Source organism: Neolamprologus brichardi, chromosome 5 (assembly GCF_056152115.1).
Source record: "Neolamprologus brichardi isolate AB-2024 chromosome 5, ASM5615211v1, whole genome shotgun sequence".
In the NCBI taxonomy this organism is placed as follows: Eukaryota; Metazoa; Chordata; class Actinopteri; order Cichliformes; family Cichlidae; genus Neolamprologus; species Neolamprologus brichardi.
In genome coordinates this window covers 6,510,986-6,538,920 of record NC_142108.1, presented here as the reverse complement: position 1 = coordinate 6,538,920, position 27,935 = coordinate 6,510,986, and the positions used below count along the sequence as shown (strand labels likewise).

General features: G+C 42.1%; 2 protein-coding genes across 4 annotated transcripts in view; both read left to right on the top strand.

The window, feature by feature from the left end:
• sulf2a (sulfatase 2a) overlaps window positions 1-24,197 on the top strand; it is a 46,454-nt gene extending 22,257 nt beyond the window's left edge. The window contains exons 5-24 of one of the 2 annotated variants that reach the window (XM_087840570.1): window positions 13,664-13,930; window positions 14,671-14,910; window positions 15,016-15,167; window positions 16,088-16,257; window positions 17,731-17,881; window positions 18,121-18,296; window positions 18,411-18,539; window positions 18,813-18,869; window positions 19,010-19,139; window positions 19,525-19,732; window positions 20,102-20,357; window positions 20,498-20,594; window positions 20,704-20,798; window positions 20,876-20,935; window positions 21,021-21,187; window positions 21,377-21,519; window positions 21,663-21,771; window positions 21,863-21,896; window positions 22,367-22,420; window positions 22,786-24,197. In XM_087840570.1, coding sequence (XP_087696696.1) covers window positions 13,735-13,930; window positions 14,671-14,910; window positions 15,016-15,167; window positions 16,088-16,257; window positions 17,731-17,881; window positions 18,121-18,296; window positions 18,411-18,539; window positions 18,813-18,869; window positions 19,010-19,139; window positions 19,525-19,732; window positions 20,102-20,357; window positions 20,498-20,594; window positions 20,704-20,798; window positions 20,876-20,935; window positions 21,021-21,187; window positions 21,377-21,519; window positions 21,663-21,771; window positions 21,863-21,896; window positions 22,367-22,420; window positions 22,786-22,816 — 2,655 coding nt within the window. In that variant the 5' untranslated portion in view covers window positions 13,664-13,734 and the 3' untranslated portion in view covers window positions 22,817-24,197. The remainder of the gene's footprint in view (window positions 1-13,663; window positions 13,931-14,670; window positions 14,911-15,015; window positions 15,168-16,087; window positions 16,258-17,730; window positions 17,882-18,120; window positions 18,297-18,410; window positions 18,540-18,812; window positions 18,870-19,009; window positions 19,140-19,524; window positions 19,733-20,101; window positions 20,358-20,497; window positions 20,595-20,703; window positions 20,799-20,875; window positions 20,936-21,020; window positions 21,188-21,376; window positions 21,520-21,662; window positions 21,772-21,862; window positions 21,897-22,366; window positions 22,421-22,785) is intronic. The other variant, XM_087840571.1, reaches the window with a different exon arrangement.
• A 2,342-nt stretch (window positions 24,198-26,539) lies between these two features.
• arhgap46a (Rho GTPase activating protein 46a) overlaps window positions 26,540-27,935 on the top strand; it is a 30,409-nt gene continuing 29,013 nt past the window's right edge. For both annotated transcript variants that reach the window (XM_006784686.3, XM_006784685.3), the window contains exon 1: window positions 26,540-26,701. In XM_006784686.3, the coding sequence (XP_006784749.2) occupies window positions 26,688-26,701 (14 nt within the window). In that variant the 5' untranslated portion in view covers window positions 26,540-26,687. The remainder of the gene's footprint in view (window positions 26,702-27,935) is intronic.

Here is a 27,935-nt window from a genome sequence, read left to right as displayed (position 1 = left end):
TCTTCCTGGTAGAGAGAGCCTTCGGCAGTGCAGGATAAAAACCAAAAGTCTGCTAGAGAAACTCTTCAAAGGTACAGTTCATTCGCTGAATGAAGACCTCATCAATTCAGCCTCTCCTCTTAAACCAGTGTCCTTTCCACAGAGTTCTGGTTGTTTACGAACAAAGTTGTTTGATATATCTCCACTATTCCTTGCAGCTGATTGCATAAGGTGCTTTTGATATCGTGTGAGTGACAAAAGGATATTTTTCCCTAACCGCTTTGGATTAGCCAGTGGTTGGTGCAGGTTTCTTACATCCACCCTAGGATATTTGATGCACACAGCAGGGGTCTTGGAGCATTTTCCTGACCCTCATTTTCCACATCAGCAAGACATAAACTCCCGGCTTGCTTCCATGCACCATCCTGCCTTCTGCCCACTGATTAAAAGTCAAATATTAAAGTGCTCTGTTGTGACCACGGCCTAATTGATTCTTTCCGCCGGGTGCACACAGAATGGGCTGACAGCAGGCGATACCAGGCTTTGTCAACATCGGGCATGCTGCCTGACGCTCAGGACGGCACCCCAATAAAGCCTCCTGTGAGTGTGCCAACCTGCGGCCCCACACACACTGAGGCCACTCGGCACTCCGGCCAAGCTTTATAGTAACAACAGAGGCAGCTCATTCTTTTGCTGTGTGTCAGCTTCCATCAGCTAGCTGGGAAGCCCACTTTTTATTTTTAAGGAAGTTGCTGCCTGTGACAAAAGTGTGTGTGTGTAGGTCCACACTTGAAAAAAATCCCTTTAGCCCACTTGCATAACCACTCATCTAACTTAAGCAATCTGGGGCGATAGTGCTGAAAGGCGCATTCAGCTGAATGCAAAGTTCCACAAAGGGCCCTCTTCTTTTTTTCCCATCCCCAGTTTCCTGCCGTTAAGATAATTGCTTTAATAGATATTAATCACAGCTGTGTTTAAAAAGGAGCTTACAAAACACACGATGACACCGACTATCTCATCACTAGTCTGTGATAAACGCTGGATAGGTGTTGGTGGTTCTGTTTGAAGTCTTATCTCTTACACTCTATGAGCTACAGTGTAGGAATCACATTTCTTTCAGGTGCTCCCTTATCCACAAAGGCTCGCCACAGCAGGTAGCTTCACATGTTTGATTTGACAGACTTTTTTTGAACAAGACGTCTCCTTCTAGAATTGAACCATGGATCCTTTGTTTGTTAAGTAAATGTATAAACCACTACACTATAGGAACGACTATACTGAATTTCTACAGCAGTAAAACAGTGCGTTTCTCCACTCTTTATGTGAAAGAAATGCAGTGTCCCTGTGCCTCTCTTGTCAGCTTACCCTATGAATTTACTGGCCATTTTATGTACACCACGAATTGGCTTTGCTCCCCATCTATTTTTAATGATTTCTGACTGCACAAGAGAGGGTTACAGTGATCTTAACGCCATACGATGTTCATTAAATGCAGACATTCATCTACAGCATTTTTCTCATGAATGTGATTGACCTTTTTGCTCAGTGTGAACCACAGTAAAAGGGTATAGGTGCCTATTAATCGCTTCATGGTTGAAAAACTGGGCATAGCTCCTATCTTGTGTGGTGCTTTATGTTCTGTCTGAGCTGATAGGAAGGAGTTATGAGGTTTTGTGTGGGTGCAGCGGTCACAGTGAGGTAATGGTGCAGTGATTACGCCTTTAGTAAAATGGGGTCGTGCGCTGCACTCTTTGCAACACAAGGTTGATGAACTCCATCCCAGCGCTGTTAATTGATGCCTGATTGAAGAAAGTGGGAGAAAACAGAGAAATCACCCAAGAGAAAAAGTCAGCAGGTTGCAATTAAACAAGTGTAGGGTATTTTGAAGAGGTTATCAACAGAATATATACAATTTCCAATTAGGAATTTAAATTTCTTTTCACATCCTGTTTCAGTATGATCGATTGTCAGCCCAGCTCTGGATTGGTCCCTTGGCTGATTCAGGAGTAAAGGCCACTGTGAAATAACCACGATGTCCTCTGAGCAGTGTTTCTATTCTTCCCCCATCCTGTTACTTCCCTGCTGCAGATCCCAGGAGAGGTTCCAGAGGCTGAGTGGGGGTCATGATCACACTACAGGAGGGCGACAGCTGGCTGCCTTTCTGACAGGGGTCTAATGGAGGCCTAATAGGAACTAGTCAAGTTCCAGAGGCCTCTGCTTTGACCTTGAATTTTGCCTGTGGAGGCAGGTAAAGAGGAGGATAAGGGATGGAAAAGGGAAGTGATATTATAGAAGCTGACAGGCAGGTGGTTTAAACACCTTACTGGCTCTCTGAATCTTTTTTTTTTTTTACCTTTGATTGGGCAAGTGTGTATGTCTGTGTGTCACCATGAGTCAGAATACATTTTAAAAAGTATATATTACCTTAAAATTTATTTAACTATTCTTGTTTTTTTTCTTTTTTATGTTTGTTAGAGATTGTTCTCTGGGAATAATTATTGATATTATAATTGTGTGTGTGGGGGGGGGAGGGTATTCATATATATGAAAAAAATAACTTTTTGTTTTGCAAGTAACTTTCAAGTTTGAATAATTTCATCTTAACTTTAGTGCATTATTGCCGTATTTGAAATGCAACAACGTTTTTTTTCTTCAGAATAACTTAATTACAAATCGTCCGGATTTTTAAAGCAACAGGTTTGAAGGTTATTAGCTTTGGCCAAGTGCACTCAAGCAGCTTTCTTTCACTGCATATTGATTGGACATAAAATGAAACATATGGATCCAAAGCACAAGGAGACAATGATGAATTCAGTTCAATCAATTGTGAAAACCCCCAAAGATAACTGTAATTATGAATATTTAATATTAACCTTCTTTCTGCTCTTACTTACTAATATTTGTTCACACATGTAAGGATGTGTGTGTGTGTGTCTTTTTCAGTCAGTAATTCAAATCACAGGAAAGTCAGGCCTGCAGGGACAGCTGATGAGCATTATCCACAGTAAAGAGAGACCCACTCCTGCCTGATCAATCTGAGCTCTCATTAAAAGGCTGCCAAGCCCTTTGCAACCCAATACAATATCAATACTGTAGCACCACAAAGGGACCTCCAAAGCTGTTAGGCAAGTCGCTGGCAGCTTAACTGTCATTACTGGGTGGGCACCATGCCAGAGACCCCCTTTGTGGGCCACTTAGGCTCCCCCCATGGTCCCAAACACAGGTCAGGACAGACAGATGGGCTGTCTGGGCAGCTGTCCCGAGGAAGAGATGGAGAGAGATGGATGCCGACCTGTAGAGGAGGAGACGGCCTGCGCTCTCTCGCAGTATAGAGGGATGATATAGACTGTGTGTAGAGAGTGTGGAGTTACACACACTGCGGTCTCAACCGTGGCTTGTTTGTTTGCAATGCATGAGTATTTTCTGTGTTGGTTTTTCTGTGTTACCAAAGCTGATGTTTACACAGACAGACACAGATGTTTGCATTTAAACTGAACCAAAAACAAAGAGTTTGCTTAAAAAGACACTCTGTGAACTGTTGTTACAGAGGAAAAACATTCCGGGTTTGGGCATGTAGCCTAAGATTCCTGCTGGGAAAACCATAAGCAATGAATGGCACTCTGTGGTGATTTCCAAGTAGAGCAAATGGGGGGGAATATAAGTGACCATACATAGAAAGCCTCTGTAATTCAGATCATTGTGTGGAGATCTCCCCTCTGTGCTCTAGTCCTAACCCCCTGTGTGGTTCCGATAGGGGAGGGAGGGATAAGCCAGTAATCCACTGACAAAGGGGCCAGGAAAAAGCCAGCTAGCAAAGGTGGGGGGGTAAGGACAGAGAATGGGAGGAGTGAAGAAGTAAAGAAGCATTTGTTACCTCTCAAAGTCCCAAGGGTGTGCTTAACTCCAGATAAGATGGTCCTCACCATGCTCACCGATCCTGGCCATCCCCATGCTGTGTAGGGCCTCTTTGAATAGTTAAGAGCCATTGTTTATCAGTTAAGTAAAAGATTGGCAAGTCTACAGAAGTGATTACTTCAGCAGCAGCTCAACTGTAACTTCCTACTAGCGTATTGATTTATCTGAGCTGTCTTTAATTTATTCAGCTGGTGGCCGGCAGTTGTTTACTGAAAGTTGAAACTGATATTGTCCTTAATCATCATTAAGTCTGGGCCATAAGGAGAGGGAGAAGTCCCCACTGCCGCTGCTAATTTGATAATAGGACAGGAATGGCATGTAATTAAAAGACAACAGATGACAGCTTAAAACCTGTGAGTCCGGTGGAACAAGATGTGTGCAACTCATAAACCAAAGGCGCACAACCTTATTTAGGAAAATAACAGCAACATACTTTCAGCAGATAATTATCACTGTGGGAATCTCAATATTGTTCTCATCAAGCCTTTTTGTACTATGGAATTCTTAGCAGACCACGTTGTTGATTGATGTTAGATTTTTCAATGCTGCAGCAGTTACACAATGTCATACAGAAGTCATTTGGCTGCTCTGAAGTCTCAGTGAGGTATTTAGGTTGGTGGAACAATGGCCCCCGGCTGATTTGTCCGTTATCCATTTAGCTGAGATGTGACACACTGTAGGGGGGCTTTGCCACTGGTCAATAAGTGCCAATAAGAAACAGTCATCACTCAGCGGGCTGCCCTGTCCACCAGCGTGCTCACTTGTTTCAGCTGTCAACCCCCATGTCAAAGGAGCTAGCGACTGAGCCGCTCTTTCGGATGCATCACAAATGGCTTTCCCATATACAAACCTGAATAGGACAGGAAAGGCAAGGACACTCAGAGACTGCAAAGCAGGGCGATTTTCCCTCAGACGTCTGAATAAACCCATCTGAAGTGAAAAAAGCTACGTATTTGCAAAACACCATTGACAGTTGCTCATTCTCTCAATCTTAAGTCCCTGGAGGTGGGGCCGTGGGGGGTTGAACTCAAGTCAGGGACAATCGTGGCTCTGTTTGTGTTTTCTCTAACACCTCCGTGTTCTCTTTGGGCTCTCATGGAGCGTACCGCAGGGGTGCATGAGAGGAGGGGTAAGTGCCGTGACCCTGAAATGGTCCCTGACTGGAGCCCCTCAAAAAAATCCTGCAGACCACCACGCTAGCCTTACATGCCACCCGGTTGCTGCTGGAAACAAAGAGCAAAGTGGACATGTGTGAATCAAAGTGAAAAGTAGCATCTTAAGAGTTCAAGAGTGAATCTGGTTAATAAAGAAATCCTCACTGCAGTAGGTTTTTATTTGCGGTGTGGCTGAGTCCATTATGGGGAAGATCTTCACTGATTTAGTTTGATAAACCCTGAGGAGACCAAAAGGTAGACGGTGGATCTGTGATGTCCCTGTAATACCTTTGAGAACAATACAACAATATGATTCTGTTCATTTCCTCCAGATTCAGAGATAATTAGCCTAACTGTTGTTTTCCTTTTATGTCCCCTCACTGGAAAGAGAAGTTTGAAGTCTGATACACACAGTGTGGGTGTGTTTATGTGTCTACCGCTCAGTCTGTGTGTGCGCGTGTGAGACGTTGTGTGTACTTTTATAGTCAACAGAGCAGAGTCTGTCAGAGCTCTTTGTTCTCCGGCGAGAACACATCATGACTGGGCCTTTTGTCTGAACTGACACCATCATACAGTCTCTTTTTCTACCTTGCTCTCTTTCGTCTTCCTCTCTCTCTCCTCCACCCTCTTATTTTTTTCCAGCAAACTATTCACCCACCTTCCCATCACTTTCTCCCTCACGCATTGAAACCATTTAAAAGATAATGGACCCTGTGGATTATGGAGGTATGGAGATGATTTTTTTCCCTTGTGTCTGTCTGGGTGCTTTAGCTTTGTGAGGAAGTCAGAGTGGAGCATGACTACCAGAAAATGACTACTGAGGGCAGTTTTTTTTTTCCATTTATAATTTATTGCTGTCTTTATTTGTTACCCTACATTTATGTAACTTTTACTTAGGGCCAAAATTTAAACATCACAGCGTGGCAACCAGATAAAGCTGTTTGATGTCTCCTTCTGCAAGCATGGGGAGTAATTGGCTACCTCCAGCATCTACGTTCCCTCTGTGAAGACTTTCCAGGAGGTTACCTGGCATGAGCATAAGGTCACTGATAAAGCGCAACTTACATAGATGTAGCTTTCTGAAAAGACCCAAAAACTCTAATATTTACTCCACTACCCCCAACACTGCTGTAAAAACATGACCGACTCCGACACAGGTGGGGCTTTTCTCCCTCAGCAATAGGTCTGGGGTCTTTTTTGTCCAGTTTTTTTGCTTGTTTGTTTTTTTAATTCCCCAAATCTGAATTATGCATTTATACAACCGCTGAAGGTTGTGAGGTAAAGATAATTATCTCTGACACACTCACAGTGGTGTTAGCTCAGTTAGCAGCTACACAGTGTCTCACTTTGCGCACGCTCAGGCAGGACGATCACCACGAAGAAGGAAAAAGTATGAAAGTGATAGAAACAGTTTCTTGCAAAGCATTTTATTCTTGTTTTGTTAATGTACAATGAAATTTATCCTTTTGGCTGTAGCATTTATAGCACTGCCTCACGGTCTCTGTGTGAGGGGAAGTTGTGAAAAGCAAGGTGGAAAGTAACCAGGTGAAAGCTGCATGAACCAGCGTGGTTCTGTAAAACTTGGATGCAGAAATTGAGCAGTTGTTTGTTAGATGTGTCAGAATAAAACTACATATAATCGCACAACTAATGTTGTGTTACACAGGATGTGTAGCTACTTTCTGCACAGGGTTGTGCAAGGTGTGCAGGAAAGGTTGCTAGGGCTCATAGCATTAGCCTGACTCGGCAAACGAATCTGACTTTATTTTGTACACAGTGGGAGGTGGCACACATTTCAGTAGTTAAAAATGCGATTATTGAAGTGATTAATGGTTTTAAGATGACTTTTAAATATGCAATGTTTGTATGACCAATATTTAATTGGTTTTGTGTCCAATTTTGGATATTTTCTGTGTGCTTTTGTCATACAGTCAGATTTTTTTCTCTGTTTTAAACACTATTAAATTAGTTGCATCCTTACTGGAAGTGGGCAAGAACAACAGAGGTCAGCGGTGTGAATCATGTCTGTGTTTACTCAGCAGCCATAATTTTTTTAATGAGAAAAGTTGTTGATAATTAGTGAGAAAATTGGGGAATAATTATTTGAAAATGATGCAGAATGCCTGAGAGTTTCATTGTGTTATATTTTAGTATGTGCTCTTTGATTTTTTCAGTTTTGCTTTATATGTGTATTTTTTCTGCATCTCTTAATTTACACCATAAACAGATGTAGAAAAAATGCAGTTCACCAGAATACAGGAAATGAAGTGCATGTTGCTCCAAATTTGGGGAGGAAATCCAAGAAGTCTTTGTTAATGTGTTGCTTCTGATAGTCAGCCCAACCCTACCCTGTACCGAGTTCTCCTGAAGGCCTTGGATTTGGGTTGATATCAGAGGTCTGTGTAAACCAGTGAGGTCGTCCTAAAACAGTATAAGAAAACTGTTCATTTATCCACATGGCTACAAATATAGTTATTGTACTTGTATAGCATTCGAACACTTGTTAGTGAGTGTGAGGTAGAGAGAGAGATTTCCAGACAGAGCACATCACCACTTCACCTCTTCCCCTGGAGCCGCAGACTCACTGCAGGATTAATGATGTGTTAAGTGCTAAAATTACACACATTCATATTTCACCATTTGGGCAGCACATTCCACATGGCATTAAAGGTGAGGGGAGAATATTATGTGTTAACAAGAGAAGAAACACAAATCTGAAGACAAACAGTTTAAGTGCAGAAAGAAATATTTCACACTTGGGTCACTTCATCGCTGCAGAAATCAAATGTTCTCACTTTTAAAGTCTAACCACTGGTCTTTTGTGTCTGCGTATTCAAACAGAAAATTGCTGTGCAGGTTCTGACTGTCATCTTAAAATGTCTGCAGTGTGCCGAGCTTATCGGAACCTGAGGGAAATCTAAATTAAATCTTCTCAGTGAATAGGATCAGCCTCTGCATTATCTCTTGTCATTCTCAACGATTAAAGTTAGTTATTAGGAAGTAAAGGCACATTCATCAGAAGAATGTGTGGGCTCTATTTTAAACCAAGGAGCTGCTGCAGAGTTATTGAATATGATTTCAGGGTTATCAGCGAAGCACTGAGAGTTTTGACCAGTGATGGATTCTGACATAGTAAAGAGGCATTGTTTTTGGATGTCATTGCATCGGTATCAGTTGTTAGTTTGGAGGTCAGTGTTGGAAAAAGATTGTCTGGGGTCACAGCTGTGCTACAGGGAATCAAGAGTCAAGACCTTCTGCTCCAAAAAAAGTTGTAACTGCGTAAAATCCACATTTTTACTTTTCATAGAGTTCATAGAGACATAAAACAGCTGACAGGGGAAAGCAGCATTCTGTCTTATAGAATGAATTATGAGAGTCTGATACCACGATTAGTCGCAGCTTGACGAAGGATCTATATACAGGTTTTTAAACATGAGCAGCAAACACTTTGATATGGAACAATTTAGCTGAGCAACATTCTCCATTTGTGTGTTGCTTGCTTAGCTGTTCTGTGGGTTTTAGCTGTTCTCTCGCTATGAAATCATTGCATCTACATTTAGAAAGAGGCGAGTGCAGCCCAGAGCCTTCAGCTAATGGCTGCAGAAAACAACCAAAGCATTCTGTTATGTACCTAATTTCATCTAACCCACTGTTTTTTGTTTTTTCCTCTCATTTCCCTTGCTCTCTGATTCACCATGTATATCCCCTCAGTCACCCTCAATAAATAATAAATAAAGGGGAGCAGAGAAGGCAAACACTCTTTCACATTAATCTGATCACGTTCCAAAGTGTTGGCTTCGTGTCTGAATGAACACCCTATCACTTTTCCGCAAAAGTTGCGATGGCCTTTTTAGTAGTTCAGCACTAGGAACATTTACTTATCTGTTAATGGCACAAGTCTGAACTGCATGCTGTCTCATTAATAGATGGATATACACAAGACAGCACAAGACAAAGACGCAAATAGCTCTCTCCATCACTGTCACTGAATAAAGGAAGGAACGTTAACGTGAAAGTGACCCATCTGATTGCGTGAACGCATCGCTTTAACGTGCGGATGAAGCCACACACACGAAGTTTCACATAGTTGAGCAGTGGAGTTAATGACAGTTCATTAAGACATTTCAATGGACTTTAAACTGACTCACTCACTTGTTTATTTCGGTCTCCAGTAGTTTTGAAAGTCATATACCAAATAGCACCTTTAACTGTACAAGTTTAATTTTCATGACCAAAATCTTACCTTAGCCTTATTAGTTACATTTGCACGGTTGGGTGTCTACAGTGTTTTGTAATAATAATAATAATATATTAAGACTGCATGTGAAAACAGCCGATTTAACTCCTCAGTCACCATTTTCAAGTTGAGTAGAGACAAAATGCATAGAGAAAGGGGCGTGGGTGTTGAACCTACACTGATAAAGTGATCGTAAGCATAAGAATTGTAGTGCTGCTAGATTTCTAAATAAGCCCAGGTCAGCATATCAACTTGAAAGATGATGCGATATATCAGTACTTCTTTTACAGATTGATTGTGCTGCCATCAAATTCCACAAAAGTCAGTTGCTGTAGCTCCACCAATACCTCAAATGCAGGGTTAAATAATTTTCCCAAATCTGGTGGTGGAACAGAGATTTGCAGAGAATAATAGATTAAGGAATGGAGACGGACCGTGGCTTCTTATTATCATGAAAAAAACATTCCATACTGTATTGAGAATCACAATCCCCTCCTTCCACTGGCACGCGCGCCGTCGTGCACGCACGCACACAAACGCAAACTTCCCTGAGAGAATGTTACTCTCACGTAGATGCATGCCGTTGCAGAATTAGCATCTGAATACCAACTTTTGTTGGTAAATGCAAGGGTCCTTGGAGATTTTGCACATTCTGTTCAGAGCTAGGCAGGCCAGTGGGAACAAAGTCACACATTAGCAAAGCCCTGCCAGGCTCAATTATGACCAAAGGGATTGGCTTGATGGTGTTTCAGCGTGCCACATTCAGCAATGGATGTGTCTATTTAAACATTCCCGGCCACTTCCTTTATGTTTTTCAGCACCGTAGATGGCAAATTCCTCTGTCAAGAACGAGGCAGAGGACAATATGGCGGTTCTCTGCGACACATCCTGTTTTATTCTGCTCTGTTTTATATGGCAGCCTTGGCCTATGAATCTAGTTTTTGTGTTTTGTGAAGATCTGTCTGCAGTGGAAGTGCTCGCGCTTTGTTCTCTCCAGACTATATGCCTAGAGTTTTTTCCCCCTGCCTCGCACAGTCTTTTCCCCCTCAATCTTTCTCTGTCTAAGAACATTGGCGATAAAGAAACCAGGAGCCTGACTTTAAGCTTGTGGGCTTTCGCCTCCATATTTTATTGGCATTATGAGCACAGCTGATTAAATTGCAAGTGTACGCCATGGCTCGTCCTCCTTCAATATGTAATAAATGTCTTTTTTTTCCTCAGTTTTCTCATATTCTGTCTGTGTTTTGTGCCTTCTCGGGGGATCGCAGATTGGATGAATCATACTTTGTGCCTGTTTCAAAGCCCAAGGTGTTTTATTTATAGGGGAAAAGTACATTAACGCCTCTGCAAAGTCTTTGGAAGATTTATCAAGTACTCTCCCAGCTTCCACCCTGCCTCACTTGAACTGTGACAGACCTAGTAAAGTACAGCTGTGAGTTGCCGGGCAGTGTAACATATCTGCCTGCCGATCCGGTTTCTGTTTTTGTCCCTCCACTCTTGCTACCGTCTTACCATCATGCCCATGCTATGACATGGCCGGCTCTGTTGTCACTACATTTATAATTCAGTCTTATCAATAAAAGATGCGCGGCATTAAGTTTTTATCTGGTGATGCAGTGCTGCTGTCTCTTAAAGCCTCTTTACAAGCGAATGACTGAAGAGCAAAACTTTCCCTCTGTGCTCTGACTTTCAGGCATCGCTTGGCATTAGTATAACCTTAGATGATCCTTGTTCTTTATACATGCTTTTAGAAGCTTATTCCCTATGATCTCATATTCTGCTAGCTTACTCCCACAGCCTTCCTCTGTAAGCCCCCAGCCTTTAATGAGTTTTGCTGAGAGTTATATTTACTCAAGTTGTCTTGTGCTTCTGTCTAAATGGCAAAATTTCTTCTTTCATTCTGTCTTATCGGGCTGAATCAGCATTGTTGTTTTGCAGCTCACTTAGTACAAAGAGCTGATGTGGGCAGATCTCTGTCAGGAAAACGAGCTCTAAATCACTGCAGTTTACAGACACAACATGGCCTGCCTCGCATTATGAATGCGTATAAGCCAACACGGTCATGTTGTTCCTTAACTGTCGTCCATCTGTTTTTTCCACAAATCTTCAAGGTGCGATGTCTTCTGTCTGTTTGGAGGTTATGGTTTAGTCTGCTTTTTCTTTGGGTTTCATGTAGCATCTACCACCCGAAGAGATAAACAATACGAGCAGATAAAAGACAGACAGAGGGAGAGCAAGCTGGAAAGAAAGAACCGTGTGTGTCGGTTAGAGCTGATAAAAGCCTGTAAATCCAATTAGTTCTCAGTATCGGGGCAAAGGAGGAAGCCTCACGGGAGTAATGTCAGGAAATATCCACCACCATAGCATGACAATAACACAACATTTACATACTTGGCTATTGATAGAGCAGCGTGAAAAATCTAACTGGATGTTTTCTTGCAAGTCAGGACTATATTTGGTAGCCTTCCCTGATGGCTTTTGCCCACATCAGCTTTTTAAACAGATAAACAACTATCAAAGGCAAGCATTGTACCTACTACACCACAAGCCACCCTGAAAAGAGGAGCCAGTAGGCAGAGGATGATTTTAATTTTTTAACATACTGAATCTCTTCTTTATTCTCTTTAGATGTCCTGGAAATGATTTTGGTGATGACGTTTGCACTACTGAATGCAGACAGCGTTGGTTAAATGTGTGTCCTTTCAGCAGGTTTCTTTTTTTCGCCCCTTATTATGGTTTCCCTCGTTGCTGGTGCCTTCTTTTCATACACTGCCAGAAATGAAAGAGGTATGGAGGCAAGGAGGGAACATGAGAAGGAAGCGGGGACAATTCAGAAAAGCACAGAGCCCCAAGTTAGAGCTCATGTGCTCCTCCTGGGAAGAACCACATGCCCAGGGTTAGAAGAGCAGAGCAAAAACAGCTGCTGCTACATTTTAATCATGTATTGATATACTCATAGTATGTATTTGCTTGCATGAGCGTGTCGATGGAGGAAGACAGAGGACATACGAAGGTGCTGGTTTTGTATTTGTCTTTAAATGAGGACTGCTCTGGTCACAATCTCATTGTGGACTTCCCAGCACATATACCTAACCCCCACCTTCTCACGACAGCGAAGCATCACAGTGGGTTGCTGTTGCTTACAAACTGTTTTTAATTACGGTCAAAGGGGTGTGTAGCTGCTGATGTGTCATGAATTAGATGCTATTTAAACTTTATTGTGATTTGATCAAATTGAGAACGCGCTACATTTTATAGAGATAGCAGCAGATTTTTGTTCCGAAAGGTTCAGATGTAAACAAAGGTGGAAAAACGATCACAACAAATATTTATTTCTTTATTTAAGGTTTTTATTCATTTCGAGACTAAATGTGATCCTCATTATACAGTGTTTTGTTTTTTTTTTGCGTGAAGTTAATTAAAATGACTCTTAAATCTCGAACACTTACTGATGTGTCTTAATTAGCTACAGTGCTTGTAGCGCTTGTCAATTCTACTGTTGATTTTTCGTGAGTTCTTGCAGTCATTGTTTCTGGAGTTTTTACACTAGAAAGTCAGGTTACTGCTGCTGTGGGTTTGCAGGCGCACAATAACCAACAGTTGCCATGGTAAACTCTAATGGGATGTATTGTTAATGAGGAGGAGATATTAGAAAGCTAATAGAGTTGAAGTGTAATTTTGGCAAACTGCATGTAGAGATTAATTAAGAAAAGACTATTTAACACATACTTGGCTCTAATTGTTATATTAAATATGTGCTCAATTTTTTTTGAGCAACAATGACAATAAATAGACAATGTTTTTGTCTTTTTATCTGTTTTATGAACCTTACTGTCATATCCACATTTATTCTTCTACTTTCATTTTCACACTGTGGGGATTTTCTGTTGTAGTGTGCCTTGTCTACTTATGATTTAAGGTGAACATTTCCATTAGAGTCATATTTTGTCCTCACCTTGTCACTGCGCTCAATGACCCCTGTCTTCATTTCCCTCCTCTCATCCGGTCTCTCCTTCACCTCTGCCTCACACTCCTTCACCCAACTCCTCCTTCCCCTGTTCTTCGCATTCACCCTAACCCCGTTACGATGAGGTGAGGCCCGAGCTGGCCTCCAGCCCGGGCCCATTAGCCCCAGTCTTGCAGCCATGTGCTCATCACCAGAGATCATTACAATCAGCCAATGACACCACCCTAATGCATCATTAATGATTGATTAACGAGCTGAGCTCAGCCCAAGCGGGTGCATTTGTACGGAAGAGCACCCCATAATGGTCAGGCAAGGCTTGCATCTGCTGTTTTTAACTCGTGCAGCTTTGTGTATGTGCGTGTGTTTGTATGATTTATTCTCATCAGCTTCCTTCTGTGTCCTCTTCCTCAGGCTGAGTAAGGAAGTTGCTGACTCCTCTGTGTTGAAAGAAACACTAAGGAGGTGACTGAGGAGGTGGCGTGATGGCAGAGCGGGGGCTCTCCGCCCCTCTCCCTCTCCTTCTCTTTCTTGTCCTGGTGGGAGTTCTCCCTGAGATTGAGAGCTCGGGATATCTTTCCGGATATCGCCTGAGGAGTCGTTTGCAGAGGGACCGGCACATCCGCAACATCCGACCCAACGTCATTCTCATTCTCACTGATGATCAAGACATAGAACTGGGTAAAATGTTTCCATTACTCCTCTGTGGTGTGCGTTTACCGTGTGATTATGCATCTGTATCTCTGTTCACTTTGTCGGGTACAGACATTTTGTCCATGTGTATCCACCAGCATCAGCAAAGGAAAGTCAGCCTAATGCTGCCTCTTGGCACCATAACAACTGGCCCACTCAAAGTCATGTGTTCCCTTTGCCAGCTCCTCTGTCGCTGGCATGAAATGAGGGCGGCCTATGGCTTCCATTGTCTGGTTGCCAAACCCTGGCCATCTCCCTACCCGCTTAAGTCTTTTAGCAGCGTATTGGGCTGGAGTGGCTGCATAATGGCCTCAGTGACATCCTTTGTCCTCCTGTGATCACCAGTGAGAAAACTCCCATTGAAAAGCAGGAATTTATGGTCAAGCATCTGTTTCCCCAAACAATCACCATCCGCCTGAAAAGCTTTTAGTACACAGGAGACCAAATGGGTTACTTTACAAAAAAAGATTTATTCTCTCATCTTATTTCCCCCCTTTCGTTTTATCTTCCCACATCCATAATGTTTTTCCCCCCTCGTGGGTTATATTTATATTTTCACTCTTTACTCTACGTTCAACATCTCACTCTCTTTCCTCTTGAATGCTTTACATCCCCCTGGGTCCCTTTCATTTCAATTGCCGGCTTTTGAATCTGCTCTTACCCTCCTGTCCCCTCATACAACCTCCCCTCCCCCCCCTTCTCTGCCTTTCCCCCCTGTTGCCTCCCAGGCTCTATGCAGGCCATGAACAAAACTCGGCACATCATGGAAAAGGGCGGCACACATTTTTCAAACGCTTTCTCCACCACGCCAATGTGCTGCCCATCCCGCTCCTCCATCCTGACGGGAAAATATGTGCATAATCACCATACCTATACCAACAACGAGAACTGCTCCTCACCCTCGTGGCAGGCCCACCACGAGCCGCACACCTTTGCTGTCCACCTCAACAACTCAGGCTACAGGACAGGTGAGCGTTGCAGAGTCCAGATCGAGCTTCAGTCGTCCCCGTTGAGTTATGAAATTTGCAAAAAGAGTACACCATTAACTTGCTCTGCACCTGTTCTTCACTCAGCCTTTTTTGGAAAGTACCTCAATGAGTACAACGGCTCCTACGTGCCTCCTGGCTGGAAGGAGTGGGTAGCATTGGTGAAAAACTCACGTTTCTACAACTACACCCTCTGCAGAAACGGTGTACGAGAGAAGCACAGCAGCGACTACACAAAGGTATTATTGCACTCTTCTGACATCAAAAGAAAATACATGTATCTTTGCAGAATAACTATCACTGCATAACTAAAGTAAAAGTTAAGCCTTTCTTTTTCCTAGATCTTTTTTCTACTCTACCTGAGCAGCTCTTTATACAAATTGCCCCGTTCACAAATTCACACTCCTTCATTCATGCATACTTTCCACATAAGTGCTTTCAAACACTTACACACATTCAGAGGGCAACTCGAGATTTGTATCTTGCCCAAGGATATTCGGCATTCAGACCAAAGCAAGGCCAGAGCGATCGAACCACCAACCCTCCGATTAGTAGATACCTCCTGAGCTACACCCACTCTTACATAAGTGACTGTATTGACTTTTGTAATTACAAATGAAATTGACAGTTGGTTTTTATCCCTGCATGTGCTGAGATTGATACAAAATCATTTAATGAAATTTGTGAAAAGTGATGCTTTTGTTCAACGAAAACAACAATTCAATAAATTTAAGTAACATAATACACATGAAAATTGCACTTTAAAGTAGCTTAACAAGATGAAGGGTTAAAACAGGGGTGAGCAATCTCAGTCCACGAGGGCCGGTGTCCCTGCAGGTTTTAGATGTGTCCTTGAACCAACACAGCTGATTTAAATTGCTGAATTAGCTCCTCAACCTGTCCTGAAGTTCTCCAGAGGCCTGGTAACGAACTAATCATGTGATTCAGGTGTGTTGACCCAAGGTGAGATCTAAAACCTGCAGGGACACCGGCCCTCGTGGACTGAGATTGCCCACCCCTGGGTTAAAACATTGAGCAGTTCCATTGACTCAGTATCAGTAACGTCTGGTTTTGACTCGCACAGTGCTGGTGCTCTGCTCTTTGACTCCCTCTGTCACTCACTGAGTACATGATAAATAATATTTCATGTACTTTACAGGACTATCTGACGGATGTCATTACCAACAACAGCATCGACTACTTCCGTACGTCCAAGAGGCTGTACCCTCACCGGCCTGTGTTGATGGTTCTGAGTCACGTTGCTCCACATGGTCCAGAGGACTCTGCCCCGCAGTACAGCTCCGCTTTCTCCAATGCATCACAGCACATGTAAGGAAATGAGTTAGCTTCAAATTGCCAAAGCAAACTGTGACCGAGTTACGAGTTAGCAGGTTGTTGCAGGTTTTCCGATGGTCTGTGATAATACATGCACAGATAATTGGCAGCTGTTTGAACAGGAGCTTTGCCTATGGGATGTAAGCGTGTTTGGTTTCAGGGGGACAAAGATAACAAGTACACAGATACATTTTTACATTTTCACATCCAGAGCTATTTGCTTGCATATGAGTCATCTGTGCATTCAGGCTGCTTCTATGACCCAGGATGACACAAATTCCATAATCTCGACTCAATCTCATCCTCCTCTGCCTGCAGAATGTTGTTGGCAGCCGATGCCTTTCCTTCCACTGCCAATGCTTTGCTCCAGTTTATTTGGCTCGTGCATTGTTCACATTAGTGGTACCACCGTAATGAGACCTGCTAATTTGTAGCATTTTGTCAGTGGTACAAGAAGCGAGGAATGATGTATGTATAGAGCTTAAGTAATGATGAAGCCATGTGCACACACAAACACAAAACACAAAAACATTATTTTCTTCCTGACCCTTTGTGCTCACTGGCTGCCTAGTGCTGCTAGCTAATGGCAGAGCTGCTATTGGCCTCTAGAGATGTAGCCAAGGCCAGTAATGAGACTCCAGTTTCTACCCCCTCACACCATCCTGCTGCTTCATCTAATCCCTCCAGCACCATTAACCTGTGCCACACAAGCTTTAAACACATAGAATATTCTGAAAATTCAGCCCTAGTGTCTTTGTGCAAACTTTTAATTGCTCTTTCTCCATAAATTTCCTCTCCCTCGGGTGATGTTTTCTGTGAGAGCCTTCTCTGGCTATTTTCTCACTCCATCTCCCTCTGTCCTTATCAACCACACTAAGAGAGAGAGGCGGTAAAAGTCCTGCACTCCTCTAGTGGTAAACCTTCTCACCTTGGCACATTGCAGACACATCTTCACAGTACATTAGATTTCTCGCTGCAGAATAAGCTTCGGGACATTAGCATTTCTTAAAAGCCAAATCGATCCACTTTAAACATTAAAGGTATTTTCTTTTAGGATCTCATTAGCTATTTAGCAGTTTTTATTCCCAAATACAGTTCTGTATGGCTTGGAGTTAAATATTGATCAAACTGGGCTCACTGTGTGCAGACCTATTGATTGCATTTTACATGGTTTATGTAACCTCCACTTTAGCATTCCATAAACAGTTTTCTGGCTACTTTGGGGGAAAAGGATTGGAGACATTAGCCAGCACAGGAAGAAAATGTTGCTGTGAATGCATGCGTTTTGGTTCTATGATTCACTTTACAGCTAAAGAATATGGAAACATCTCTGTGCAAATGTACGGTGACTAGTACAAAAACAACTCTGTCTCCTTTAAAATGTAAGTAGAATTGGTATAAGTGAAATGCTTCTTACACCACATAAGTTCAAGCTTCAAGCTTTTTTGCTGTTATCTATCATTTTAGAACCCCCAGCTACAACTACGCCCCTAACCCGGACAAGCACTGGATCCTACGCTACACTGGACCTATGAAGCCTGTCCACATGCAGTTCACTAACATGCTTCAGCGCAGGAGGATGCAGACTCTGCTGTCGGTGGATGACAGTGTGGAGAAGGTATTCAGACAAGCAGACATATGCTTAAACACAGACACACACACACATCTCATCTGACAGCCTTAAATCCTGGGAGATCTGTGCTTGTTCTGACTGGGACTGTATAATGTATTCACTGACACACTTGGTAAATTGTTCAATCCTCCTTTCCCACAATCTGGCACAAGAGACTTGAGCTATCAAACAGAAGTAAAACTTTTCACACTGTGTGAGTGTTCAATGAACTATATCCTCCGTAGGTGTACAACATGTTGGTGGAGACAGGTGAACTGGACAACACGTACATCATTTACACCTCAGACCACGGCTACCATATTGGCCAGTTTGGTCTTGTGAAGGGCAAATCAATGCCTTATGAGTTTGATATCCGTGTACCCTTCTACATTCGAGGACCTAATGTGGAGCAAGGTGCTGTGTAAGAGACTCGTTGTTTTTCTCTTGCATTCAGTATAGGGATAAAGGTAAATACCATTGTGACTATTTTCTTCTATCTACTTCTATAGAAAAAAATGTTCTTGTTGTCCTGCAGTAATCCTCACATAGTATTGAACATTGACCTGGCACCAACTCTGCTGGACATGGCTGGTGTTGATATCCCTGCAGAAATGGACGGCAAGTCTATCCTCAAGCTGCTAGACACAGACCGACCAGTCAATAGGTGAATACCTACTTTACTTTATAAACTCAGTATCTTCGTATTCTTCGTATTTTTGAATAGCATTTAAAATACCAGGAATGTGTCAAAAAGGTTGAGAGTTTAACTCTGTTTATTTCATGGCCATAATGAAATCTGCAATCCAAACATAAAAATGGAACACCACTTTCTTCTCAGTGCCATGCAAGGATGACATTTAAAATAGAGTACATGTTTATCCTGTGCAAATATCACAAAGTGGTTTAACGGGATTTCTGAAAACGTCTCATTTTACAGGTTCCAGTTGAGCAGGAAGGGTAAAACATGGAGAGATTCTTTCCTCGTGGAGAGAGGGTATGTTTTATTGTAATTTATTATCTTTTGTGAAAACTGTTGCCAAACCAGGAATTGTCCTCTAGCAACATGAGACTTCTTGTCTGGTTGGCTGAAGAAAAAAAATCATTTTCTGTTTTTTTGTTTGTCTGTGCTTTCAGGAAGCCTCCGCACAAGAGGGCCGATGGGAAGGAAATGGCCCAGGAAGAGAACTTCCTGCCAAAATATCAGAGGGTGAAGGATCTGTGCCAAAAAGAAGAGTACCAGACCTCCTGCCAGCAGCCAGGACAGGTACTTGACCTGTAAGACCTAGAACAGAGAGGTTAATGAAGTCTGAATAGAACAAAATTAAGAGATAATTAACATTCTGGTTGCAATCTGCCGAGTTATCTGCAGTCATTGTATGTTTCATCGAACATAAAAGTCTCTTTCTTAATCCTCCAAAATGAAGAGCATGTGCACGTGTGTATAAAGAGCTTTCCAGTTTGAATAAGACTCATAAAAGGCTCATCCCAGAAGATTAATATTATTACTGCTCAGCTTGAATATGCCTTGTGCTCATTTAGATGTCTGTGATTTTTATCATCATGCTATAAAGACTGGGTCAAAATTATGTTATACTCTATAAAATCTCAAAGACCCGTGTTAATCCATATTTCCCCGTGCCTTCTTTCAGAAGTGGCAGTGTGTGGAGGACCCGACTGGCAAGCTGAGGCTGTATAAGTGCAAGGGCATGGCTAGTCTCTTTGCCCCACGTATGCAGGCTCTGATGGCCAGAGGTGCCTCACAGCTGTCTCTCACATCCAGCTCTGACAGCTGTGACTGCAGCGATTCCGACTTCAAACCATCCATCATGAAGAGGAAGAGGCTTCTCACCAAAAAGAGTCAGTTCCTGTTGTCGCTTACATTGTCATTGCTATAAATAGATGCTTTTGTTTAGAAAGAAACTTTTCTTTACTTTGAATCGTCCTTGCAGTAGCCTATGAAGCTTTCCAAATGGGGCCATTTATCTCAAGCGAAAATAACCAGCTTTTGAAGTATTCATGAGACCAGAAGGATATGTCAGTGCTGCCATCAAGTGGCAGAATAGACAGAACAGACAAATTACCAGTTAAATAGCAGAAGCTTGTAAAGGATTCCCAGAATATGATACAACTTGATTTATATCAGTCTGTTTAGTTGCTGTTATGTCATCTATCCTGACATAAAGAATCAAAAACACATCTTACATTAATCTGTCTCGTCTTCTGCAGAGATAAAGTCCAGTAAGGGTACAACTAGGAAGCGTTGGGCCCGCTCTATATCATTTGAGCTGGGCGGTGACCTGTATGCTGTAGACCTAGAAAAAGGCTACTGGCCACTGGGGTCCAGGAACAACAGCTGGGCCAGAGACAGGAGGAGAGGAGTGAATGAGGAAGACAATGAAGAGTTCAGTGGCATGGAAGTGACAGTCAAGCCCACCACCAGCAACAAACTTGCAACACCTGCTGCTATTAAAGTCACATATAGGTGCGTGTGTGTGTGTGTACATTGTTCCACATGAATGTGTAATGTTCCTGAGGTAAAAGACAGAAATCAACTGTTAGAATATATATATATATATATATATATATATATATATATATATATATTGTTGCTGTGCCCACCAGATGCTCCATTCTTATGAATGACACAGTTAAATGTGATGGAGGCCTCTATAAGTCCCTTCAAGCATGGAAAGACCACAAACTGCACATAGAGCATGAGGTACTGTTCCTTTTTGCTTTTTTAAAAAAACTTGTTATATTTAATACATATTGTAGGTTATTTATAGCCTGTGGTGTCTAATTAGATTTGGGGCAACTTTCCTTTTTAGATCGAAACCTTGCAGACAAAAATCAAGAACTTGCGTGAGGTCAAAGGTCATTTAAAAAACGTGCGACCAGAGGAATGTCAGTGCGACAGTCCCAGGTGAGAGAATTTAAAGGTGACAGATAAGCACCAACACAGAGATTCAGCACATTTGACAGCTGACTTTGTCTTTTCAGTTATCTCACTACGAATAAGGAGACTTTCCAACTTAATGCAGGACGAATGCTCTCACTCAGGTAAAACGTATAACACTCGTTTACTGTGTAGTAATTTTGAATTCCTCACTCGGGCTAGTTGTGACGTATGTTTTGTATTTATTAGAATGCCATCGAAGCAGAAGACTCAGTGGTTGCAGAAGGAGCAGAAACGCAGAAAGAAACTACGGAAATTCCTCAAGAGGCTTCAGAACAACGACACGTGCAGCATGCCCGGCCTGACCTGCTTCACACATGACAACCATCATTGGCAGACTGCTCCCTTCTGGACAAGTGAGGGATAGTCTATGGATTTAGCAAGTTGTTCAAAGAGTATCGTGGTGGAACATACCTCTTTGTTTCTGGCACTGTTTTCCTGAGCAGAAATGATGACAACAATATTTTGAATCACGTTTTTCAAACCCTTGTTTTCCACTCTCACCCCTCCCTTCCTTATAAACTCCCCCTTCCTCTGATCCTCAGTGGGTCCATTCTGTGCATGCACCAGTGCCAACAACAACACATACTGGTGCCTGAGGACCATCAATGACACACACAATTTCCTGTTCTGTGAATTTGCTACGGGCTTCCTGGAGTATTTTGACCTCAACACTGACCCGTACCAGGTATTTATTTCAACAGACACACAGAATGGCAGTTACCAATAATACGTTTAAAATAATCCCACTACATGATTCATGGTGCACATGGGATAGTTCCCAAAATTTCCAAAGTCCTTGCTGACATTTTGTCCTTATCATTCCTGCAGCTGATAAATGCTGTCAACACCCTTGACCGCAACGCTCTGAATTTGATGCATCAACAACTTATGGAATTACGGGGCTGCAAAGGACATAAGCAGTGCAGCCCAGAGAAGGGTCAGTAAAAGATCTCTGTGGTAAATATGATATATTGTAGCACCAACAGTCATTGGAAACTAAGATTAATGCTACCCCTGCTTCTTTTCAGGAGGAAAGGAGCGAAACTACTTCAGTGAATACAGGTATTTCTTTCTCTAAACAGCTTGCAGCTGATTGCTTTCACAACCATCGCAGATGGAATTCAAGTTATAATATGAATTCAGAGAGGTTACTGCTGAGTCTTTGGTTATGTTTCTGCTCATTGCCAGTCATCTAGGGAGCTGAGCAAACAAAATACAGACACGTTTCTCTGAAACTGAACCTCTGAACTGCCATGGTTCCTCACTGTTGTGATTGAAGCATTGTAGCATGCAGAAGTCAAATCCAAAGAGGGCTAAAATGCAAGGCTGCTTTTCAGCTTCTGCCTTTTTGTAATCAACCCTAATTGTGTGTGTGTGTGTGTGTGTGTGTGTGTGTGTGTGTGTGTGTATGGGGTTGTGTTCATGTGTGTACTTGCGTGCATCTATGTCTGTGTGTGTGTGTATACCTGTGGGTTTTGTCTTCATGCACGTGCATTGGTCCCGCGCGTGTATACGTGCTGTGCATGCTTCAGGCCAGTTCATCGCCGAAAGAGGCCAAAAGTGAAGAAGCCCTCCTCCAAATCGCTGTGAGTTTGTCATAACCCATCTGCTCCTTTGTACTCAGCCAGCATCTCCATCCAGATTTTTTAGCATGGTCAGATGACTTAACAGCATGGTGCCCTATTTACTTATTTCTGTACTCCTCTACTAATTGTATTTACATTTCCCTGCATCGCATTGCTGCACCATTTTCATTCACTCTCTCGGCTCAAATTCATTACAGCAATGCAGATATGTCATTGTCACATTGTGTTGCGTTTTCTGTTCTGTTATTGTCATTTCCTGCTTTTCCTCGCAGTGTTGGTAGGAACAGACCACAGCTGGAGCCATGTTTTCCAGTGAATGCCTCAAGCAGCGCATTTTACTTACAGTAATTGTTTCTCTTGCACAGAGGGCAGATTTGGGAAGGGTGGGTTGGTTAACCACCTGCAGCCCACAACCAACCGCATCGGCCTCCTCCAGAGAAGGAAGGAGAATGGAGAGTGCAGAAAACCCGAAGACCTCGACTTTGATAGACCATATGCTGGGATACCACTCTAAGCTGGGTTTCATTTTCAGGGGAGCTGCTCCTCATATCCTCCTACCGGGGTGTAGGAAATACTAAGGCCTACAATAAGTCTAAAGACTCAGCAATTATGTATTTTGGAACATATTTCATATCCATTTGCAAACTTTGCCACCCCCAGCTGTCAGGATTGTTAACAACAACAACAAGATTCTGTAAATCAAGTGGAACAGTTTGGTGTCTGCAAGCCTTTCAGTATACCACTAATGCTTGTAGATAATATACAATGTCTCAGCTTTAATCAGCTTTCTTTCATGTCATATGAGACTGTGTGGAAACATGATGAGTAACACGTCACTTCTGCTGCTACACAATGATGTCATGGCCTTGTGATGTCTCTGCGGCACATGTGGATTAGCTAACTATTTCACACTTGGAGTAACATTAAGACATATGTTGTATTCTTTCTCTGCACCAACGTGTCTGCACATGGAAGTAAAGTGGACTTAACCAACAACCAACTGCGTCAAACATGTCGCCATACTCTTTTGTATTATAGGTATTCTTAACACTGATGAATGTCCTTTGTTACTACAGGTCATCCTCCTCACAGCTGTGAGATCTGAGATGACCTGAGTTTGCCTGCAATAATTTAAATGCATACACAGAATTCAACAAAAGTCTCTTTATGCCCTTGAAGAGGTCTAGATTAACAACACCATCTCAGAATGATACAATCCTCCAGACTACGTGACCTGTAACAGAATGTGTCATTTGTGAATGCCGTTTTACTCCTTTGTATTGTCAGTATCACACTGTAGAAGTATCCAAATAGTTTGTTCAGCTTGCTATATATGGTGCTACAAGATAACAATACAGAAGTCTGAAATCTTGCTGTACAGTACAGTATGTATTTGAATGTATGTTGTGCAATTAATATAAATGTTTACAATATTTTTTATAATACTGGAGAGGCAACCTCATTGTATGATACAAGTTGACAAAGTGAACTTATAGGGAGAAATGTAGCTTGAGAAATGTCATTGTCATTGAGATTTGTATGTTTGTCCTTATTTACATCAGAAAAGCACTTAAAGGGTTCACTGTGAAGAGCTGTGCCATGTACATTAATGGACAGTATGCTTTGCGCCAGAAGAAAAACAAAACAGTGTAATACTCATTGATGTGAAGTTTACTTCTTGCATTTGTTAGCTTCTTTTCTTTTCTTTTTTTAGCCAATACTTCCTTTTAATAGAGTGCTGATAGTCAATGTGAATAAAGTGTTGTTTGACCATGAATATGACCTGGCTTTTATTTTGAAATTGTTAAGTAGTTTACTGTTTTCATGTCCAGTAGGTGTCTCTGTCTGCCCGTTTCTGTGGACAACCTATGGTGGTGAGTGCAGTGACATGTGGAAGCTGTAACCTATTTGCTCTCAATAATGTCCCTTTCACTGTAGCATCAGGAGGGTTTGTACTTAATGTAATCTCAATAGTGGAATCCTAGCAGCTTGAGATAATTAAATTGATAGTCATAGCATTCTGATTGGCACAGTCAAGTTAACTCTGTTATTTCCAGTCATGTTTTGTTTAAAATGTATGCAGTTATTTTTATTTATTTATTTTTGTTATTACGATTCAGGAGGTCAACAACAAGAATCCAGAAGTTCAGAAAAGGAAACATCACATTCAGACCGCTGGCATCTCAGTCTGAATAAACATGAACGCACGCCCACTTATGCATAACTAAAATTTAAAGGTGAACTAAGGTAATTTTTTGAGATTATTTAATAGGAAATAATATATTGTGCTCATGAATATAAGTTGATTAGTGTGTAATAATGTGTTAGATCACAAGATATTAAGCCAGGTTCAAACCAGTGGACGCCTGCGATTTAAACACAAGATGTGTTTTCATAAACTTGGAATTAAGCCATTAAAAATACACAGGAGCAGGCTCCACTTTGTGGAGGCCACCATGCTTCCCAGCCATCTTGAATACAGTGGCCGAAAAAGACATTACACCATCATTACACCATCATTACACCCGGTGTTTGTGCCTGTACACTGGCCAACTTACATCGTTCACCTTATAAGTTACTTATTTCCCTTTCAAACAATATATGTGAACATTTGTATGTGTATATCATTGTGTATTCATCATCTTTCTCGTCTTGTTGTTTTCTCTGTTTTCTCTCTTCCCTCTCTTTCCTTCCATTTCCTCTTCCTCCTCATCTCAAACCTCGTCTTTTGAACTGCAGTTAAGACTCTAACACACCAACACAAGCATAAACATGCTTATTTATTCCTGATACTATTACATATTCAACAGATTGCACATGCCACTCTTCCATCTCTGGACAGCTGAGAAGACCCAGCTAAACAACAGCTGCTTATAAGCTAACATTTTGCTAGCTACTTTTAAGCTTGACTGTCCTAAAATGCTCACTTTTCCTCTGATAAACAGCTTGATTACTTGATTAGAGCAGCAACGAAAACAGCAGTCTTACCAACAGAAAGGTTCAGGATATCCTCATAAGTGAGCTTCACTGACCCATTGACTCCTATCAGACCCCTTTCACAAAGTTTTGCAGGCTCTTCCACAATGTATAGACGTGGACACCTGGCTGAAGAAATGGCAGGGTGAGTTATTTGTCTCATGGCAGCCACCACAGAGAATTCAGTTGTCTGCAGTTTGCAATCTACTGACATCTAGGCAAGATTTTACACAAAATAGCCACGGATTTGTGGAAGTAGACAATATTCTTTCTTTGTCTTAAAATGTAGTTTAAGACACAGTTTAAATAACCAGATGAACAATGACAATAAAAGACTATTCTATTCTATTCTAACAATTTCCAAAAACATTAATTAATACGCTGCTTTTTAAGAGAAAGCACAGGATTATCTGCTTTGATACTTTGTGCAAGCAAAGCCCTTCAGTCAAACCTGCCCTACAGAAACCACAGTCTAGGTGGGGGTATTGCACTAAATTAGCCAGGTAACTTAAAAAAAGAGCATGCAACAGCTTCTCTGGACAAAAGTTAATGAACAACAATTAGTAGTACTGGCTATCGCCTGTTCTTCTGCACATGCTCTCTGTTGTGCACGATGCTGACTGTGCTGAGCTCATTGCCTGGACATGCCTTCACAGCAGTCAGAAAAAAGTGGGAGGGACTGGTCAAAGGGTGAGCCAGTGAGAATATAGATTATATATTAGACACAGCTACTCTTGAATTTTCACATATGAATCGAATAATGTATTTCAGCTGTGTCATGTAATGAAAATCGATTGTTTGCTTGCTTAACAAACCTTCTAATAAATAGACCGCATTTGTTAAAAATAGCAGCCTTAGTTTTATTTAACTTAATATATGAAGTGAATTGAAGTTCCTGTGGAAGTTGGCACACAAAAGCCCCCCTTCTAACCTTTAACATCTTATCACTTTACTTTGTTGAGCCAGCTGAGCCCTTAAATGTTTTGGCTATCTTAAAAAAAGTGCCGCTTTTTCCAGAAAGCCAGTCGAAAGGCTTCAGGATGGGTAGTGTGGCGTGGAAGAGGGAGGGGAGCAGACTGGGTGGGGGTGCAGACTGGGTGACCCCCATCGCAACCTATGACTCACGTGCAGAGGCGGAGACTCCGTACAGGATTTGCCACCGGAGAGCCGTCCCGTACTACTCACTGCTCGGACAGTTCAGTGCGCTCACAAAACTAATCTTACAAGCAAGAAGACATAAAAAAAACTGTACAGTTCCTTTCGCTGGAGCCTCGTTTAAAATGTGAAGAGCATGGCCGGGACAAGGTAAGCGAACTCTTTCTTTAATTTCACAGCGGCGCGAAATGAAGTGGAGAAAGTTTAGAAGCAGCCGACGCTGAACCGGAGCCGCAGCTCGCGGGATAGTAACATTATGTTAAGGCTCTGTGGGTATTTTAAAACCTTTGAAAATAAAACATTTTTTTTTAAATCACTACCAAAGTCTGTTAGGGGTGACTTCTAAGTTTAACAGATTATTTAAACCGCGAAATGTTCTTATTCTTTTTTTTATTTTCGATTTTAATTATTATCTATCGTCGGTGAGTTAAAAGTAAAACATTACACTGTAGCTCGCTAACACCTATCATGGGAAGCTAGGTGGCAAAGGTTTGACACATCCGCCCAAAGTTTTTAATTGTAGGGAGAAGCTGCAGTGTGGGAGCTGTGGTGGGAGACGGAGGCTACTTCTTAATTCTATCTAGTCTCCAAATGGGCTTCACAGGCTTAGCTCTTTGCTGTGGTTTTAGGAGCCCGGTAACCCAAAAAGAGGGCAAATGTTCCACAGTCCATTTGTTGCTCCTGTTTCTACTACTGCTGTGGCTCTCAGATTCAGCTCCACGTGTCTTAATTTCTTCGCCATCTGTTTTCACTGCAGATGTGCATTAAAACTTTGTTTAGCTTTCATCGGTTGCTTGCTTTAGTCCCCACGGTCTATTTAAAGTCACTTACTGCTTTGGCTACAGATTTTCATATGTGAACTCCTTAGTGTTGTGATACATGCAGTAAAAAGTCTAATTCCTCGTCCTGTACCTGCTGTTGAGTGCAGTCCATTAGACAGTAGCTGACGAGCAAGTTTTCGAGTCAGCTGTCATTTATATAGCCTAAAGCTGTTTATTTTGGCAGGGCATGCCAACCTGACTTCCTGGGCGCAGCAGTTTTCACCATCTCCCTGCCCAGCTGGTGCTCATCTGATGACTTTTGTTTGCATTTGCTTGGCGTTGGTGTAAATTTCTCTATCTGCTCAGCAAATTGCAAGAGATAGATGAGATACTATAACAGAGAACGGCGATGTCGTTTGGTCAAAGTTTCCATAGTTCATGAGTTTTTTCTGTGAGGTGTAGGAACCACAGTTGAAAATGAGGATGTTGTCTCGATGTTTACTCTGCAAGCTCACAACAGTGGGCAGACAATATAGAACAAGCAACACATCCCCTTCAACAAGAGGACTCAAAACGGTGCTTTCTGCAAAGAAGAGACCGGACGTCCATCCTAGACAGACAAT